The following is an 18,830-nucleotide window of genomic DNA, read 5'->3' as shown; positions in this document are numbered from 1 at the left end:
CAGGTCATCTGACGCATCACTCTCCTTATTGGTCAACTAGCCTTTACACAGCCTGGAGGTGTGGTGTTGGGTCATTGTCCTGCTGAAAAATAAATGATAGTCCTACAAAGCAAAAAGAAAAACAGGTGGGACGGTGTATCGCTGCAGAATGCTGTGGTAGCCATGCTGGTTAAGTAATATAAATAATATAATAATATAATAATAATAATATATGCCATTTAGCAGACGCTTTTATCCAAAGCGACTTACAGTCATATGTGCATACATTCTACGTATGGGTGGTCCCGGGGATCGAACCCACTACCCTGGCGTTACAAGCACCATGCTCTACCAACTGAGCTACAGAAGGACCACGTGTGTGCCTTGAATTCTAAATTAATCACCAACAGTGTCACCAGCAAAGCACACCCACACCATCACACCTCCACGCTTCAAGGTGGGAACTACACATGTGGAGATCCTCCATTCACTTACTCTGCATCTCACAAAGATATGGCGGTTGGAACCAAAAATGTCAAATTTGGACTCATCAGACCAAAGGACAGATTTACACCGGTCAAATGTCCATTGTATGCGTTTCTTGGCCCAAGCATGTCTCTTATTAGCGGTTTCTTTGCAGCACTTCGACCACAAAGGCCTGATTCACGCAGTCTCCTCTGAACAGTTGATGCTACGATGTGTCCGTTTCTTGAACTCTGAAGCATTTATTTGGGATTCTATTTCTGAGGCTGGTAAATCTAATGAACATCTCCTCTGTAGCAGAGGTAACTGTAAGTCTTCCTTTGCTGTGGCGGTCCTCATGAGAGCCAGTTTCATCATAGTGCTTGATGGTTTTAGCGACTGCACTTGAAGATACTTTCAAAGTTCTTGACATTTTCCGTAATTGAGTGACCTTCATGTCTTAAAGTAATGATGGACTGTTGTTTCTCTTTCCTTATTTGAGCTGTTCTTGTCATAATATGGATTTGGTCTCAAACGCATTAAGGAGGAAAGCAATTCCACAAATTAACTGAAATGCATCCCAGGTGACTATCTCATGAAGCTGGTTGAGAAAACACCAAGAGTGTGCATCATTGTCAAGGCAAAGGGTGGCTACTTTGAAAAATCGGAAAATGTAAATATATCTTTAACACTTTTCTGGTTACTACATGACACATGTATTATTTCATAGTTGATGTCTTCACAGTTATTCTACAATGTTGAAAATAGTCAAATAAAGAAAAACCCTTGAATGAGTAGGTGTCCAAACTTTTGACTGATACTGCATATATATATATATATATATATATATAAAAAACATTGTTGGATTGCCCCAACCAAGTTTAAAATTCAGTTACATATGTATTCTCCTGTTAGGCCAAGGCTCTAGCCCTCCAAAGGAAACTAAACACATGTTGAATATCATTTGTACTAACAAAGGAGCTGTAGCTACTGCTTAGCAAATCATGTCATAACAAGAGCAGGGATATGTTAGCTCTTAAAACAGATCTCAAAAACATTGTTGAATTAAATAAATGACTCACATTTGTGGCAAGGCTCCTTAGCAATCACACACAGTATAACATACCAAACATTGCAGCAACATATGAACAAATTTAACTGATTATAATTGATTAGTTTATCAAAAAGGTCACAAACGGTGTGTGCTGGAGTTTAATATCTAAGTATTGCTCCTCCTTTGTATGGTTAGAGCAGCGCATACAGAAATCAAATCTGTATCAGATCAGTTCCTCAATGAATGACACTACTCAGCAGCTGATAATGTGCATCCCCATGAGTCACAGTGGAGGACCAAAATGGCCGGCTGTTAGGCTGGGATTCAGGGAGGGGATAGTGGCTTTCCTTTCTGGCTGATCCTCACAGGCTGAAAATACTTCCATGTGTTCCTGCCAGTGCCTTCAACTGGTGTCATGAAAAGTCCCTTTTGTGGTATTTATTGATTTGTCCAAATAGCAAAGTATTTTTTATTTTTAAGAAACAAGACATTTTCTGAATGACTTGCTTCTTAGCTACATACAAGATATGTTATTTGTTTCATGATTGTAGAATACCACACGGGCTTGTTCCTCTTTTCACTTGACTTACAGTGCACCCTAGTGGATGTAGTCAAACATCCTTTATAGTACATTAGTGACTCAATATCCCGACTTGAATATAGTGTTCGTTGGCATGAAGGAGCTTTCAGAGCTTGAGTTACTTAGTTGTCTTGCATTTGTATGTATTACGGATCCCCATTAGCCAAGGCAGCAGCTACTTTTCCTGGTGTCCAGCAACATAAAACAATTACATACAGTTTAAAATACTACAAGACATTACATCTCATAACAACTTACCTGACACATTCAGTGTGTTCCCTCAGGCCACTTACTCCACCACCACATATTTACAATACAACATCCATGTGCACTTGTGTCTTATCTTGTGGTCTCTGGCACATCAGGATTAGCATTGCAATAAACTAGTAGTTGAACAACTTTGCTGGAAACAAACACTGCTCAAAAACAAATTAAGGGAACACTTAAACAACAATGTAATTCCAAGTCAATCACACTTCTGTGAAATCAAACTGTCCACTTAGGAAGCAACACTGATTGACAATACATTTCACATGCTGTTGTGCAAATGGAATAGACAACAGGTGGAAATTATAGGCGATTAGCAAGACACCCCCAATAAAGAAGTGGTTCTGCAGGTGGTGACCACAGACCACTTCTCAGTTCCTATGCTTCCTGGCTGATGTTTTGGTCACTTTTGAATGCTGGCGGTTCTTTCACTCTAGTGGTAGCATGAGACGGAGTCTACAACCCACACAAGTGGCTTAGGTAGTGCAGCTCATCCAGGATGGCACATCAATGCGAGCTGGGGCAAGAAGGTTTGCGGTGTCTGTCAGCGTAGTGTCCAGAGCATGGAGGCGCTACCAGGAGACAGGCCAGTACATCAGGAGATGTGGAGGAGGCCGTAGGAGGGCAACAACCCAGCAGCAGCCTTTGTGCAAAGAGGAGCACTGCCAGAGCCCTGCAAAATGACCTCCAGCAGGCCACAAATGTGCATGTGTCTGCTCAAACGGTCAGAAACAGACTCCATGAGGGTGGTATGAGGGCCCGACATCCACAGGTGGGGGTTGTGCTTAAAGCCCAACACCGTGCAGGACGTTTGGCATTTGCCAGAGAACACCAAGATTGGCAAATTCACCACTGGTGCCCTGTGCTCTTCACAGATGAAAGCAGGTTCACACTGAGCACATGTGACTAACGTGACAGAGTCTGGAGACGCAGTGGAGAAGGTTCTGCTGCCTGCAACATCCTCCAGCATGACCGGTTTGACGGTGGGTCAGTCATGGTGTGGGGTGGCATTTCTTTGGGGGGCCGCACAGCCCTCCATGTGCTTGCCAGAGGTAGCCTGACTGCCATTAGATACCGAGATGAGATCCTCAGACCCCTTGTGAGACCATATGCTGGTGCGGTTGGCCCTGGGTTCCTCCTAACACAAGACAATGCTAGACCTCATGTGGCTGAAGTGTGTCAGCGGTTCCTTTCAAATCAAATCAAATTTTATTTGTCACATACACATGGTTAGCAGATGTTAAATGCAAGTGTAGCGAAATGCTTGTGCTTCTAGTTCCGACAATGCAGTGATAACCAACAAGTAATCTAACTAACAATTCCAAAACTACTGTCTTCTACACAGTGTAAGGGGATAAGGAACATGTACATAAGGATATATGAATGAGTGATGGTACAGAGCAGCATACAGTAGATGGTATCGAGTACAGTATATACATATGAGATGAGTGTGTAGACAAAGTAAACAAAGTGGCATAGTTAAAGTGGCTAGTGATACATGTGTTACATAAGGATGCAGTCGATGATGTAGAGTACAGTATATACATATGCATATGAGATGAATAATGTAGGGTAAGTAACATTATATAAGGTAGCATTGTTTAAAGTGGCTAGTGATATATTTACATCATTTCCCATCAATTCCCATTATTAAAATGGCTGGAGTTGGGTCAGTGTCAATGACAGTGTGTTGGCAGCAGCCACTCAATGTTAGTGGTGGCTGTTTAACAGTCTGATGGCCTTGAGATAGAAGCTGTTTTTCAGTCTCTCGGTCCCAGCTTTGATGCACCTGTACTGACCTCGCCTTCTGGATGATAGCGGGGTGAACAGGCAGTGGTTCGGGTGGTTGATGTCCTTGATGATCTTTATGGCCTTCCTGTAACAACGGGTGGTGTAGGTGTCCTGGAGGGCAGGTAGTTTGCCCCCGGTGATGCGTTGTGCAGTCCTCACTACCCTCTGGAGAGCCTTACGGTTGAGGCGGAGCAGTTGCCGTACCAGGCGGTGATACAGCCCGCCAGGATGCTCTCGATTGTGCATCTGTAGAAGTTTGTGAGTGCTTTTGGTGACAAGCCGAATTTCTTCAGCCTCCTGAGGTTGAAGAGGCGCTGCTGCGCCTTCTTCACGACGCTGTCAGTGTGAGTGGACCAATTCAGTTTGTCTGTGATGTGTATGCCGAGGAACTTAAAACTTGCTACCCTCTCCACTACTGTTCCATCGATGTGGATAGGGGGGTGTTCCCTCTGCTGTTTCCTGAAGTCCACAATCATCTCCTTAGTTTTGTTGACGTTGAGTGTGAGGTTATTTTCCTGACACCACACTCCGAGGGCCCTCACCTCCTCCCTGTAGGCCGTCTCGTCGTTGTTGGTAATCAAGCCTACCACTGTTGTGTCGTCCGCAAACTTGATGATTGAGTTGGAGGCGTGCGTGGCCACGCAGTCGTGGGTGAACAGGGAGTACAGGAGAGGGCTCAGAACGCACCCTTGTGGGGCCCCCGTGTTGAGGATCAGCGGGGAGATGTTGTTGCCTACCCTCACCACCTGGGGTGAGGGTAGGAGGAAGGCCTAAGAGGAAGGCATTGATGCTATGGACTGGCCCACCCGTTCCCCAGACCTGAATCCAATTGAGCACATCTGGGACATCATGTCTCGCTCCATCCACCAACGCCACGTTGCACCACAGACTGTCCAGGAGTTGGAGGATGCTTTAGTCCAGGTCTGGGAGGAGATCCCTCAGGAGACCATCCTCCACCTCATCAGGAACATGCCCAGGCGTTGTAAGGAGGTCATACAAGCACGTGGACGCCACACACACTACTGAGCCTCATTTTGACTTGTTTTAAGGACATTACATCAAAGTTGGATCAGCCTGTAGTGTGGTTTTCCACTTTAATTTTGAGTGAGACTCCAAATCCAGATCTCCATGGGTTGATAAATTTGATTTCCATTTATATTTTTTGTGTGATTTTGTTGTCAGCACATTCAACTTTGTAAAGAAAAAAGTATTTAATAAGAATATGTCATTCATTCAGATCTAGGATGTGTTATTTTAGTGTTCCCTTGTATTTTTTTGAGCAGTCTATACCCATTTTACATTACACTACAGTTTAACAGTAACACCAATACATGCAAATCATGAGAATGTCATGCTCCGCTCACATGCGTTTCCCCCTGTTTCACTTCAGTTGTAATGTTGACTTTCAATTTTTCCAGTTTGGCTGTCGTCGGAATTCCACAGTTTCGACGAAGACCTCATAATTCCCCTGTAATGAGGCAAATAAAATGTACAACACGTTATTAAAACTCACATATCTTAAAGCCCTTCACACAGAGGAGTACAATGTGAGGGTAAACTAACCATGGAGGCAAAGCTGTGTGTCTTTAAAATATGTATATTTTTAGAAGACAAAAGAATCTGGTTTTCAACAGTAAGACTTGTACTCACTTTTGGCAACACATCATAGGCCCTGAGATAAAAGAGAACAGTATCATGTAGAGATTCTGCAAAGAGGATGACCATCTGTTAGTCACACCACCCACCAGAAGTGAAATTTAACAGCATATAATTTCTGACAGTTAGAATAGTGGGTGAATATGAATATTTCTGGTACATTCCTCCTTTGAGATTACATATTTTCAGATCCAGGCAAAAGCAATCTTCTGGGATAACTTGTTCTATTTACTTCCAATTTTTATACCAGACACATACCTCGAAACCATTGTGGCTCTATTGAAACACAGAGTTAAAATAAAGCCAAAAAAAAGGTTGTTAGCTATGGGTTTGGTCCTAAATCGTTTTAACTGTCAAGAATGCAACACGGCTAAAGAGAGGTGTTTAGCAAGAAACATTCGAGTATCAGAGGAAATTTAAGTAATGACATTTCCAGACATCTAGTAGTTCTGGTACTTAATACGTAGTCACAGCGATATACTAGACAGTTATCTAAAATGTTCTGATTAAATTCAGTATATATGTTTTACATTCTTCTCTATATGATCACTAGATAAGTAAATAAAAAGGTCTTACCATGCCAAGTATACCAGGTTGACACTCTCTGAAGAGCAAAGTTATATTTTCTGTCCAGAAGCAGCAAAAACACAACAAAATAGTACCCAGAATTTGAAACATCATGGTAAAGTTGATACTCTGCAATGGTTTGACTTAATCCCGGTCTCCTGTTTTCATGCAATCAACACTGTTTGATAGTGCCCAAGCTCTCAAAACATCAGAATACTGGTAGTTTTTCTGAAGAGAGGCATTGTTTGAAGCAGAAGGAAGTCATGTCACAAGGTGAATTTAGTTTATATTTAGTGATAATATGAATCCATAAGCTTTGTTTAAACACATTTTATTCATATACTCCATGTCTATACATTACCTCTTACTAGTGAAAGGAAGAAACCAACATCTCTCAAAGGTTCTCTTTGATATCATATAATTTATAGCCTACATTAACAACTAAGACGTACATACTCATACATGTTCCATTCAACTGTTCAGACTGCAATTGGCATTATCTGTAGAAATCCGTTAACTCTTATTAGGTTTACCATTCAAGTCTTCCGTATCAAATGAAAAGGGCTGGTCGTAACCCATGAGGTGGTTATAGTCATGAGGAAGTGGGAACAGCATCGGATTCACAAGCATTGACTTCTTGTCGGCATAGAACGTGGTGAACATTTTGCTGACACCCGGTATCTTGACCTCACTCTGACGGAACACAGTCTTTTTCTCCATCAGAAGGATGTTGTAGGTGACAGCTGTGTACGTGTCAGTGTCATGGTTGTGGTACAGGCGAACCACATAGCCTTTGGTGATGATGTGGAGGAGGATGGGAGTCAGGAATGTGAAAAAACCAATGACACCACAGAAGGCCCCCTTCAGGACAAGACTCTGAACGCTGATGCCAGTCTTTAAAAGAATGTAGGGCATCATACACAGGCTGGCCCCGCTACTGGTGTAAGAGAACATCTTCACACCTGCAACAGACAAAAAAATACAATTCTTGTTTAGGCCTAGTTATTCAATGATGATAAAAATGTTGATGAGGAGACGATCATGAGAGATCGTTTATGGTGATTAAAGTAATACCTCGGACAGAATTGCCGAGGTTCCCTGAATAGATGAGCGTCCCCTCCTCAGAGTGGTTTGTGGAAGATGTAGAGAAGCAGCAGACCATCCGTAGTACAGAGGCTGGCTGTACCTGGGCAGAGACAGACAAATGAGAAACTAGGCCATTTCTTTCCATACAATGCCTTTAACTGCTACAATTAGACCAGAACAAATAATATATCATTTTAAAAAGAACTTGGTCCAATTCTTAATTACCTTTCAGATGAGCTTTTACAGAGTGTGATCAAATATGTCATAATGCAATTTGCCAAGGGGGTTGTAGAGATTAATTGAATCTAACGCACTTTCAAAAGTTAATGCACTTGCACAACCAGGCCAGTGCAGATCATGCCTGACCACACCGCTCGCATATTGATTTTGTCCACCCACACCAGACAGGACACGCTGGTTGAAATATCCAAATGAACTCTGAAACAACTATATTAATTTGGGGACAGGTTGAAAAGCATTAAACATTTAAGGCAATTTAACTAGCTAGCTTGCTGTTGCTAGCTAATTTGTCCTGGGATAGAAACATTGGGTTGTTATTTAACCTTAAAATGCACAAGGTCATCTACTATGACAATTAATCCACAACTAAAAGGGTAAACCTAGTTAATTTCTAGGAATCTCAACTCCTTCAGGATTCTTCTGGCTTTATATGGCGGTTGGCAACCAACTTTAAGGTGCATTACCACCACCAACTGGCCTGGATGTGGACTTCAGTTCGCCTTTCAATCACCCGCGTGGGTATATGCTCCTAAAAAACAATGAGGAGATGGGAGAGGCCAGACTTACAGTGCATCACAAATAGACCCAATGATTGAATAACATGCTGACCACACCGCTAGCGTCAGATGCACGTTGCAAAAATAAATGTACACATACATGCTATTCAGTCATTGCGTGCACACGACAGCAAGCATGACATGGCCAAGTGCTAAAATAAAAATATGTCCTATTTGTGATGCTGAACTGCAAGTCCGGCCTCTCCAAACTCATTGGCTTTTATGAAATAAGTGTTAATTCAGTATTGTTGTAATTGTCATTATTACAAATACATTTTTTCTTTTCTAAATCAATATCGGCTTTTTTGGACCTCCAATAATCGGTATCGGTGTTGAAAAATCATAATCGGTCGACCTCTAGTTGTAATGCACCTTAAAGTTGGTTGCCAACCGCCAAATAAAGTCCAAAATAAAAATAGAAGCCTGGGGAAGGAGGAGAGATGACGATAAAGGAATTCAGTTTACCGTTTAATCTGTGGAATAATTGTCAGAGTAGAGGACCTTGTGCATTTCAGGTAAAATAACAACCCAACCCAACAACCCAATCCCAGGACAAATTTGCTAGCAAGCTAAATTGCCATCAAAGTTGAATGCTTTTCGACCTGTCCTCAAATTATTACAATTGATTCAGAGTTTAGTTTGATATTTCAACATGCATGTGCTGATCGTGTCTGGTGCGGCTGTACAAAATCAACATGCGCGCGTCCGGTTTGGTCAGGAGCATGTAAATCATATATAGAACTATCGAACGCAGTGTCGAACTATCGAGTGTAGAACTATCGAGTGTAGAACTATCGAACGCAGAGCCACTAGGCTAGCTAGTTAGCTAACATAGCTTCTTTCAGCCAAAAGAAACCTACGTAACTAGCATAATAGGGCATATATCCCAGGACTGGAAGTATAACTATCTACCAGACAAGTGAGGACAAAATAAAGCCAAATACCTTTTTAGCCGCATCATTGAGAAACGACCTTTTGGCAGCGTGATTCAAATACCCTTTGGTCTTCATTGGCAGCCTTCTACACGCGTGAGTAGCAGGTCTCCCATTTCGGAGGGCAGCAAATTGTATACTAAACGTTTGAGAAATAGCAGTACGTAATCCACGTGCAAAGTAATGCTGAAACATTATACAATCATAAATTTAAGCCACTTTGGTAGCTTCTTTGCTAACAGCATGCACAACAGCACTATTATTAACCCCCGCCCCTTTCTTCTTCTGTGGCAGTGGTACGCACAGGATTCTTCTCTGAGGTTTATTGGCAGACTGCACTAATACGGTGTTTTGCTGCCACCTACTGTACGGGTTAGAAAAAATACTACAAAAACAAAATATGTTTTGGATGAACAAATTCATGCTAATTATCCCCCCCCCCCAAAAAAACGAATAAATAAATAAACAAATTCACAATAGTACCCTGAATTTTAAAAAAAAAGTTTCGCCTATAAAGTCCTGGAGATCCAGAAATCGATTTGTTGCCTTCACAATGATGTCTAGCTTCTTTGATGTTTTCTAAGTTTAACTAGTGCAATTTATCACGAGAGCTATAAACACAACAAAGTCCACCTTCTTCACTATTAGTGTGTCGGGATCCTTCTCCTGCATGGCATTCACTGCAGACTGTGGGACATCCACTACCATCTCCTCTCTACTCACTCCTTCAGGTATTTTCACTGCCTCCGCATAGAAGACTTGCTGGTTGGCCTGATCCTAGCTACTGCGACCTCCTTCATCCGTACAGGGAACACCGGGAACTCGGGAATATGATTCCCATGACAATTACAACAACATGCTTCATCTGACTCTTCAACTACTACATCTTTTTTTCCTTAGACAAACACTTTTCACATGTCCAAACCTTTTACAATTTTAACACTGCAGCGGCTTCTGTACATACTGTCTCACCGCATAAATCAAATCAAATTGTATTTGTCACATGCACCGAATTCAACGGGTGTAGTAGACCTTACAGTGAAATGCTTACTTACAAGCCCTTAACCAACAATGCAGCTTTAAGAAAAATACCTTAAAAGTAACAAATAATTGAAGAGCAGCAGTAAAATATCAACATCCTATATCAATACAGGGGGTACTGGTACAGAGTCAATGTGTGTGGGCACCGGTTAGTCAAGGTAACTGAGGTAATATGTACATGTAAGTAAAGTTGTTAAAGTGACTATGCATAGATAATAACAGAGAGTAGCAGCAGCGTAAAAAAGGGGGGGGGCAATGCAAATCATCTGGGTAGCTATTTTATTAGATGTTCAGGAGCCTTAAGGCTTGGGGGTAGAAGCTGTTTAGAAGCCTCTTGGACCTAGACTTGGCGCTCCGCTGCTGCTTTCCATGTGGTAGTAGAGAGAACAGTCTATGACTGGGGTGGCTGGAGTCTTTGACAATTATTAAGGCCTTCCTCTGACACCGCCTGGTATAGAGGTGCTGGATGGAAGGAAGCTTGGCCCCAGTGATGTACTGGGCCATATGCACTACCCTCTGTAGTGCCTTGCGGTCGGAGGCAGACCAACTGATGTAACCCTCGATGTTGCAGCTGTAGAACCGTTTGAGGATCTGAGGACCCATGCCAAATCTTTTCAGTCTCCTGGGGGGGAATAGGTTTTGTTGTGCCCGCCCTATTCACGACTGTCATGGTATGCTTGGACCATGTTAGTTTGTTGGTGATGTAGACGCCAAGGAACTTAAAGCTCTCAACCTGCTCCAGTACAGCCCCGTCGAAGAGAATGGGGGCGTGCTCAGTCTTCCTTTTCCTGTAGTCCACAATTATCTCCTTTGTCTTGATCATGTTGATGGAGAGGTTGTTGTTCTTGCACCACACGGTCAGGTCTCTGACCTCCTCCCTATAGGCTGTCTCATTGTTGTCAGTGATCAGGCCTACCACTGTTGTGTCATCGGCAAACTTAATGATGGTGTTGGAATCGTGCCTGGCCATTCAGTCATGAGTGAACAGGGAGTACAGGAAGGGACTGAGCATGCACCTCTGAGGGGCCCCCGTGTTGAGGATCAGCATGGCGAATGTGTTGTTTACCTACCCTTACCACCTGGGGGCGGCATGTCAGGAAGTCCAGGATCCAGTTGCAGAGGGAGGTGTTTAGTCCCAGGGTCCTTAGCTTAGTGATGAGCTTTGAGGGCACTATGGTGTTGAGCGCTGAGCTGTAGTCAATGAATGGCATTCTCACGTAGGTGTTCCTTTTGTCCAGGTGTGAAAGGGCAGTGTGTTTTCCTCCCTTGACAAAAAAATAAATAATACAAATTTGCCAATCAGCATTGACCTAAACTGAGCGAGATCAACTGTGAATGATCCTGGCGTACAAAAAAATGTGTCAAGGGAAGCCAGCTTGGATTTGGCATCACTCCTATCAAATCCCATTGAGTGCATAAGTCATTGACAGAAAAAACTTTCATTGTTGCATCTCATTGTGCCGTTGTCCTCCGGTGGCTAGCTAGCCAGCTTGCTAAAATTGTCCCTTTCCTAAATTAGCCATGGAAGTAGATAGGGTATATAGGGATTGCCACTTGTGGTTTTACTTAATTCTCCGCACTGGCAAATGATTATAACGGTGATGCTGATCCAACCATGAATTCATACATTGTTGTGCCCCTGGTCTGAGTGGATGTAAGTTCAATATGTAGCTAGATGTAGAAGGCTATTGTTAACTAGCTAATGTTGCTCATGAATGGAGGTTAGGCTAGTGAGCAAGCATTTAGCCAGGTAGCCTAGGACCACATAAAATAAAAGCTTGTACTGTATGACAGAGTGATAGACCGTTTCAGCAACATGAAAGAGATGAGGATGGCATTGGCGTTTCTCTACAAGTAGGGAGAGTCAACATGTTTTTCAACCTGCACGCACGCACGCACGCACACTCACACACAAATCAGAACCATGGACAGCCACATCATATTTATCTTACGTTGATTGGACTAAATTGTTTTGGTGATCTTTTGTTACTGTATTAGACTAAGCAGAGGTGACTTGATGATGTTGAAGTTGAAAGGGTTGTTGAATAGGGGAGGCAGCTCCTGTTTTCTTTGCGACTTTTGGTAACTCTCTTCTCTCTCTCTTCTAAATCAATAGTTGTTTAGTAGTCCGAAAATGTCGTAAACATTAACTTTCTTGGCCATGCTGTAGGTCATGTAACTGTCTCTTACTGTACATGCAATATGCTTTGTGAACTTCACTGGACAATGGTAGCTATCCGGTTTTGTGATAAAACAAAGGTGTGGTTGATTTTATTCTGCCACTGTGTCTTCTTATTGTCTCTGCCTTTAGGCCTCTATATCACGGTCTCAAGACATATGAATTAACTGGTTAGAGAGCAAACAACTCAATTATCACAATAAATAGGTTGTAATATGGAGGGGGGGGCTTGGCTTTATCCCTAAACCTCACAGCCTTTATGTCCAGCGAGACACCGGAGGTTACACCTTTAACTGGTGCCCAAATGTGAAAATCAAAGCTTTCCACATCTTATGTCAACATCTTGTTGAGCCACAGAGCGTTCTCCTTTTGCACTTTTGACACACACAAAAGCAACCTCATACTGCTCCTGGTCACTCTAACCAATTCCACTTTACCCAATTCCTCCATCTTCTTTGAGACCGCAAACAAGGCACCGAAAAAAACATCCTTGTTTACGCACAGGATTTCCTGTATGAAGCAGCAATATCAGAGATACTGGATATAATGACGAGATGCTTATGACTCCAACCTAACAATATTCTTCTTCATTGTGTGCTTTTCCGACAGACTAGATTATTTGTTGCGAAGAGCAAACTGTTCGGGTGACTCTGTACTGGCCTACTACTCACTGGATCCTCTCAGGCTCACTCACCGTTTTCACACTATTTTCAACTTTCCTCACTGCCTCAGCATATGACACTTTGCTCACTGCTTTCACCCTGAAAACTTCAACCTGTCTCACTCACACAGGACATTTCTGATCCCCAGCAACAAGGCCACCCCCACAATTGAAACATCGATCCCTCCGATGTCAACAACTACAGACCAGTATCCCTTCTTTCTTTTCTCTCCAAAACTCTTGAACGTGCCGTCCTTGGCCAGCTCTCCCGCTATCTCTCTCTGAATGACCTTCTTGATCCAAATCAGTCAGGTTTCAAGACTAGTCATTCAACTGAGACTGCTCTTCTCTGTATCACGGAGGCGCTCCGCACTGCTAAAGCTAACTCTCTCTCCTCTGCTTTCATCCTTCTAGACCTATCGGCTGCCTTCGATACTGTGAACCATCAGATCCTCCTCTCCACCCTCTCCGAGTTGGGCATCTCCGGCGCGGCCCACGCTTGGATTGCGTCCTACCTGACAGGTCGCTCCTACCAGGTGGCGTGGCGAGAATCTGTCTCCTCACCACGCGCTCTCACCACTGGTGTCCCCCAGGGCTCTGTTCTAGGCCCTCTCCTATTCTCGCTATACACCAAGTCACTTGGCTCTGTCATAACCTCACATGGTCTCTCCTATCATTGCTATGCAGGCGACACACAATTAATCTTCTCCTTTCCCCCTTCTGATGACCAGGTGGCGAATCGCATCTCTGCATGTCTGGCAGACATATCAGTGTGGATGACGGATCACCACCTCAAGCTGAACCTCGGCAAGATGGAGCTGCTCTTCCTCCCGGGGAAGGACTGCCCGTTCCATGATCTCGCCATCACGGTTGACAACTCCATTGTGTCCTCCTCCCAGAGCGCTAAGAACCTTGGCGTGATCCTGGACAACACCCTGTCGTTCTCAACTAACATCAAGGCGGTGGCCCGTTCCTGTAGGTTCATGCTCTACAACATCCGCAGAGTACGACCCTGCCTCACACAGGAAGCGGCGCAGGTCCTAATCCAGGCACTTGTCATCTCCCGTCTGGATTACTGCAACTCGCTGTTGGCTGGGCTCCCTGCCTGTGCCATTAAACCCCTACAACTCATCCAGAACGCCGCAGCCCGTCTGGTGTTCAACCTTCCCAAGTTCTCTCACGTCACCCCGCTCCTCCGCTCTCTCCACTGGCTTCCAGTTGAAGCTCGCATCCACTACAAGACCATGGTGCTTGCCTACGGAGCTGTGAGGGGAACGGCACCTCAGTACCTCCAGGCTCTGATCAGGCCCTACACCCAAACAAGGGCACTGCGTTCATCCACCTTTGGCCTGCTCGCCTCCCTACCACTGAGGAAGTACAGTTCCCGCTCAGCCCAGTCAAAACTGTTCGCTGCTCTGGCCCCCCAATGGTGGAACAAACTCCCTCACGACGCCAGGACAGCGGAGTCAATCACCACCTTCCGGAGACACCTGAAACCCCACCTCTTTAAGGAATACCTAGGATAGGATAAGTAATCCTTCTCACCCCCCCTCCCCTTTAAGATTTAGATGCACTATTGTAAAGTGACTGTTCTACTGGATGTCATAAGGTGAATGCACCAATTTGTAAGTCGCTCTAGATAAGAGCGTCTGCTAAATGACTTAAATGTAAATGTAAATGTACTACACTTCTTCCACCGAAACTATACACTTCTTTGTCCCATGCCCTCCTGCACACCTCTAAAACAACAGAATCTCCCACCTACATATTTCTGCAACATGACCATAAACTTGGCATCTGAAACGCGGTAGTGGGTTCGGAACAAAAGCTCTCATGGGATAACTTATATACCCTAGCATGACTTTATCCTGCAAAACTCAGAAGGACAGACAGGGTCTCCTTAGTCTCCCATGCATCACAGACACCCGGGGATCCTAAACTTCAGTCGATCCACCTCAACTCAACGCCACCCCAGTTATTACTCCTTTCAGTGGCGCTTTGCTCCGGAGAGCAAAGCAAGACACCGCTCTCGGTCCGAGTCACAAATTGCGTAGTGCCTTCTCCCTCAGGGCAGCAGACACACAAAAAATCTTGACAAGTCCACTTATGGGTACTTTGACAGAATTCAACTCCTTCTTCCCCCAGCCTGATACCACAGACGGAACCGACCAGAGTCATCTCAGGCATTTTCCTGATCATTGGAGTGAGGTTTGGAAGCCTTCAACTCACCTGACGACACATGTTGGTATACAGCAGAGGTAAATCTGGGTCTTCCTTTCCTGTGGCGATCCTCATCATAGCGCTTGATGGTTTTTGCGACTGCACTTGAAGAAACTTTTAAAGTTCTTGAAATTTTCCGCATTGACTGGCCTTCATGTCTTAAAGTAATGATGGACTGTTGTTTCTCTTTGCTTATTTGAGCTGCTCTTTCCATAATATGGACTTGGTCTTTTACCAAATAGGGCTTTCTTCTGTATACCACCCCTACAGTACCTTGTCACAACACAACTGATTGGCTCAAACGCATTAAGAAGGAAAGAAATTCCACAAATTTACTTGTAACAACACCTGTTAATTGAAATGCATTCCATGTGAGTACCTCATGAATCTGGTTGAGAGAATACCAAGAGTGTGCACAGCTGTCATCAAGGCAAAGGGTGGCCACTGAAGAATCTCAAATCTCAAATATATTTTGATTTGTTGAACACTTTTTGGTTACTACATGATTCCATATGTGTTATTGTATAGTTTTGATTTCTTTACTATTATTTTACAATGTAGAAAATAGTAAAAATAAAGAAAAACCCTGGAATGAGTAAGTGTAACTTCTGACTGTGTCATGATGTGGCCCTCTTTGGATATAGCAAGCACCAACTCTCTCTCACCACCTCTCTCTTCCCCCTACACCCAGGCTCTGTTATCTCAGGTTGTAAATTCCTGGAGGAGACTCTCTCCCTCATGCAGTATAGAGAGAGAGGGTTCACAGTAGAACAAAGGAACTTCTTCTACATCACAGAACTTGAGAACTGAACATTGTCCATGTTTTGTTAGAAGGCGTAAACGGTCGGTGGAGAATCCAGCTACGACCAGTCCATTTTGTTTTATGATTGTGAACTCAGGAAAGACAATACAGCCACATTACCATAACTCTGCTTATACAGGAGCCTCCATTCTGAGGCATGCATCTAATTATTGTATAAAATGAATTAGTAAAGATGAAACTATTTGTGAAATTGTGCAATGTGATTTTAAACCGTTAATGTGAGAGAATTGTATTTCTGTTTAAACTTTCACTAAGTCATTGGGCCACCCCCATGAGCACAGACATCAATCTGGCATCATGGGACAGCCTTTTCTGCTGTTCCAAATCAAACCCCCACCTAGAGAAGCCCACTTCAGACCATGCATACCTCGATTACCTCGGTCATCTGAGGGAGCTAATGTTGTAACGATTGTTGAACCACGTGGAGCATTGGCTACACTGGTGGAAATGGTTCAACTCTGAGACTATCGATACCAACAGAATAAGAGGAAATCTTCGATGCTAATTACTAGTCTGCAGCTAGAATTTATGTTGACCTGGAATGCGAAGACCGACAACCTGCCGAAACATCTATCTACAAGAACATTTCTGAATGGGACTCTGTAGTATCCATTCTAACCACGAAAGACTCCAGGGACGCAAAGAGAAGTTCAGATGAACTTTTCAACAGAAAGACTGACGATTCCAACAGAGATCACGACGACACACTGAGCGTAAATATATATCTTGATTGCAATTATTCCCGAATGAGTGAGCGTTCATGTGCAAAGGATTGGCATTTCAATTAATATAATTATCAACTGTATAGTGTCTTTTGTCTATCGCGACCTTCAGTCCCTTTGTCTACCAAGCCGTCATACCAGTTTAACCCACTAGGGCACATCCCCTATCATCCCCTACCTTGTAACCATATCTACTTTGTTTGTTTTTTTTGCATTTCTGTGATTATTTAGTTAGTTAGTAAATAAATTATTAAGAATGAGACTAACGTGAGGTAAAGAATGATTCATTAATTAGAAGACTATTTAATCAGATATTAAAACATCTGAAAAGTTATAATTAGGAAAATTATAACTCTGTAATCTGAATATTTTCCTTGGTGCCCCGACTTCCTAGTTAATTACATTTACATGATTAGTTTAATCACGTAATAATAATTACAGAGAATTGATTTGATAGAATAAGTCTTCACTTTAATGATGCCAAAGACACGACAACCGGTATTGTCTAGTAGTAAAAGGCCAAATTAAATATTTTATCCCCAAAAATATGTATTTCTTTTTTTATACCTAAAGGGTTTTAATATTCATCATGAAATAGCTAAATTATCCATGGTATGACAATCCATATGTTAGCTTGGTACCATTTATGCAGCAAGACAATGATCCAAAACACACAATCAAGTCTACTGTACATGAACATGTTTAAAAAGCAACACATTTGAAGTTTTGGAATAGCCTAGTCAAAGTCCAGACCTAATCCCAATTGAAATGTTGTGGCAGGACTTGAACAGTTAAAACCGTTCTGCATGCAAGAATGGTAACAATTCAGTATCAAAAAGATACAAAAATAGAGAAAATCTGAAAGTGGACAAATACTTTATTACGTATTTGTCACCAATTACTATTAAAAAAATATATATATGGTGCTCAAAACATGTGCAAATTCCCATAGGAACCCAACCCTAAAAGAGCAGGGCTTGTGCCTTTTATTTTTTTCTTACAGGAATGATATACATATGAGGAGAAAGCTGAAGTAACTTTTTCACTGATATAATCAGATCTCATGTCTGATTCCCAGCTTGTCCACTAGGTAGTACCTCACTGTGCGAAAATGGCTAAAATTAGTTTTAATTACTGAAATCTTAACTCAAGCTCTAGGGTCATTTTATCATGTTTTATGTTTGCGGGGGCATTCTTATGACATTGCCAGCAGTAAGATTTTAGCTCGATATGATATGTCACTTTCTATTTTCTGACTGAAATTGACGGAGTGAGTACTAGGAAAGCTCTGCGGGCCTGGGCCCAAAACAACCGATCAGAGTTTCATAGAAACATAATTACCACTTTTGGGAAGGAAAATTATTTCACTCACATTGTAATTATTTATAGGTCATATTTCATAGAAATTTGGAAATACTGGACAGTTACTTTAAAGGCTGACTTTGGTCAAAATGCTAAAATAATGGCTTTAAACTGATCAATGTAACATCATACCAGGTAGTTGGTAGTTTAACCTTGTAGTGTTTTCAGTAGTTAAAAACTTTTTATCATGTAGCGGTGTAACTAACTACTAGAACTACACACTACTTTTCTTTGCGGAAATAAAATATGGGTGAAGCAGGCATTTTCAGATCTGCCCAATTCTCATTTGAAACATTGATTTTGTGTTTAAAGGTGCTACATGTCGAATGTCTCACCCATGTGGAAGCTAGGTGAATTGCAACAACACTTAAAGCCGATTTATGGTCATACTGGCGTCTGCATTGGCCGTACAGCTTTTAGATGCAGCCTCTGCAGAAGTTAGGGCATTCATACTTACGCTTCGTAGAGCTGTTGTGAATGAAGTTGTCAAGGAAGTGAGTTTGTGTTTACACAGAACATACAGCCCCCACCTACCATCAACCAATCATGTAAATGCGGAGCTATACGGAGCTATAAAGAGCCCCTCCACATTGTTACAACGGCGATGCGGTACAGAGTTCAATTTAGCCTCTGAAGGCTCCGCTATTGCAT

General features: G+C 42.7%; 1 protein-coding gene and 1 long non-coding RNA gene across 2 annotated transcripts; both read right to left on the bottom strand.

The window, feature by feature from the left end:
• Positions 1–1,230: 1,230 nt before the first annotated feature.
• On the bottom strand, positions 1,231–6,415 carry LOC124010180. Its single transcript, XR_006834378.1, has 4 exons — positions 6,366–6,415; positions 5,784–5,839; positions 5,498–5,601; positions 1,231–2,259 (listed from the first exon to the last, which is right to left on the bottom strand). It is a non-coding gene; the product is annotated as an uncharacterized LOC124010180 (long non-coding RNA).
• A 256-nt stretch (positions 6,416–6,671) lies between these two features.
• On the bottom strand, positions 6,672–9,461 carry LOC124009920 (transmembrane protein 70, mitochondrial-like). The gene is made up of 3 exons (XM_046322173.1): positions 9,184–9,461; positions 7,431–7,542; positions 6,672–7,318 (listed from the first exon to the last, which is right to left on the bottom strand). The coding sequence occupies exons 1-3, from the start codon at positions 9,364–9,366 to the stop codon at positions 6,870–6,872; spliced, it is 744 nt and encodes a 247-aa protein (XP_046178129.1). The 5' UTR covers positions 9,367–9,461; the 3' UTR covers positions 6,672–6,869.
• Between the last annotated feature and the right edge of the window lie 9,369 nt (positions 9,462–18,830).

The sequence above is a fragment of the Oncorhynchus gorbuscha genome, linkage group LG22 (genome assembly GCF_021184085.1).
Source record: "Oncorhynchus gorbuscha isolate QuinsamMale2020 ecotype Even-year linkage group LG22, OgorEven_v1.0, whole genome shotgun sequence".
NCBI classification, from domain to species: Eukaryota; Metazoa; Chordata; class Actinopteri; order Salmoniformes; family Salmonidae; genus Oncorhynchus; species Oncorhynchus gorbuscha.
The sequence above is the reverse complement of the archived record's forward strand: the minus strand, read 5'-3'. Positions and strand labels throughout refer to the sequence as shown.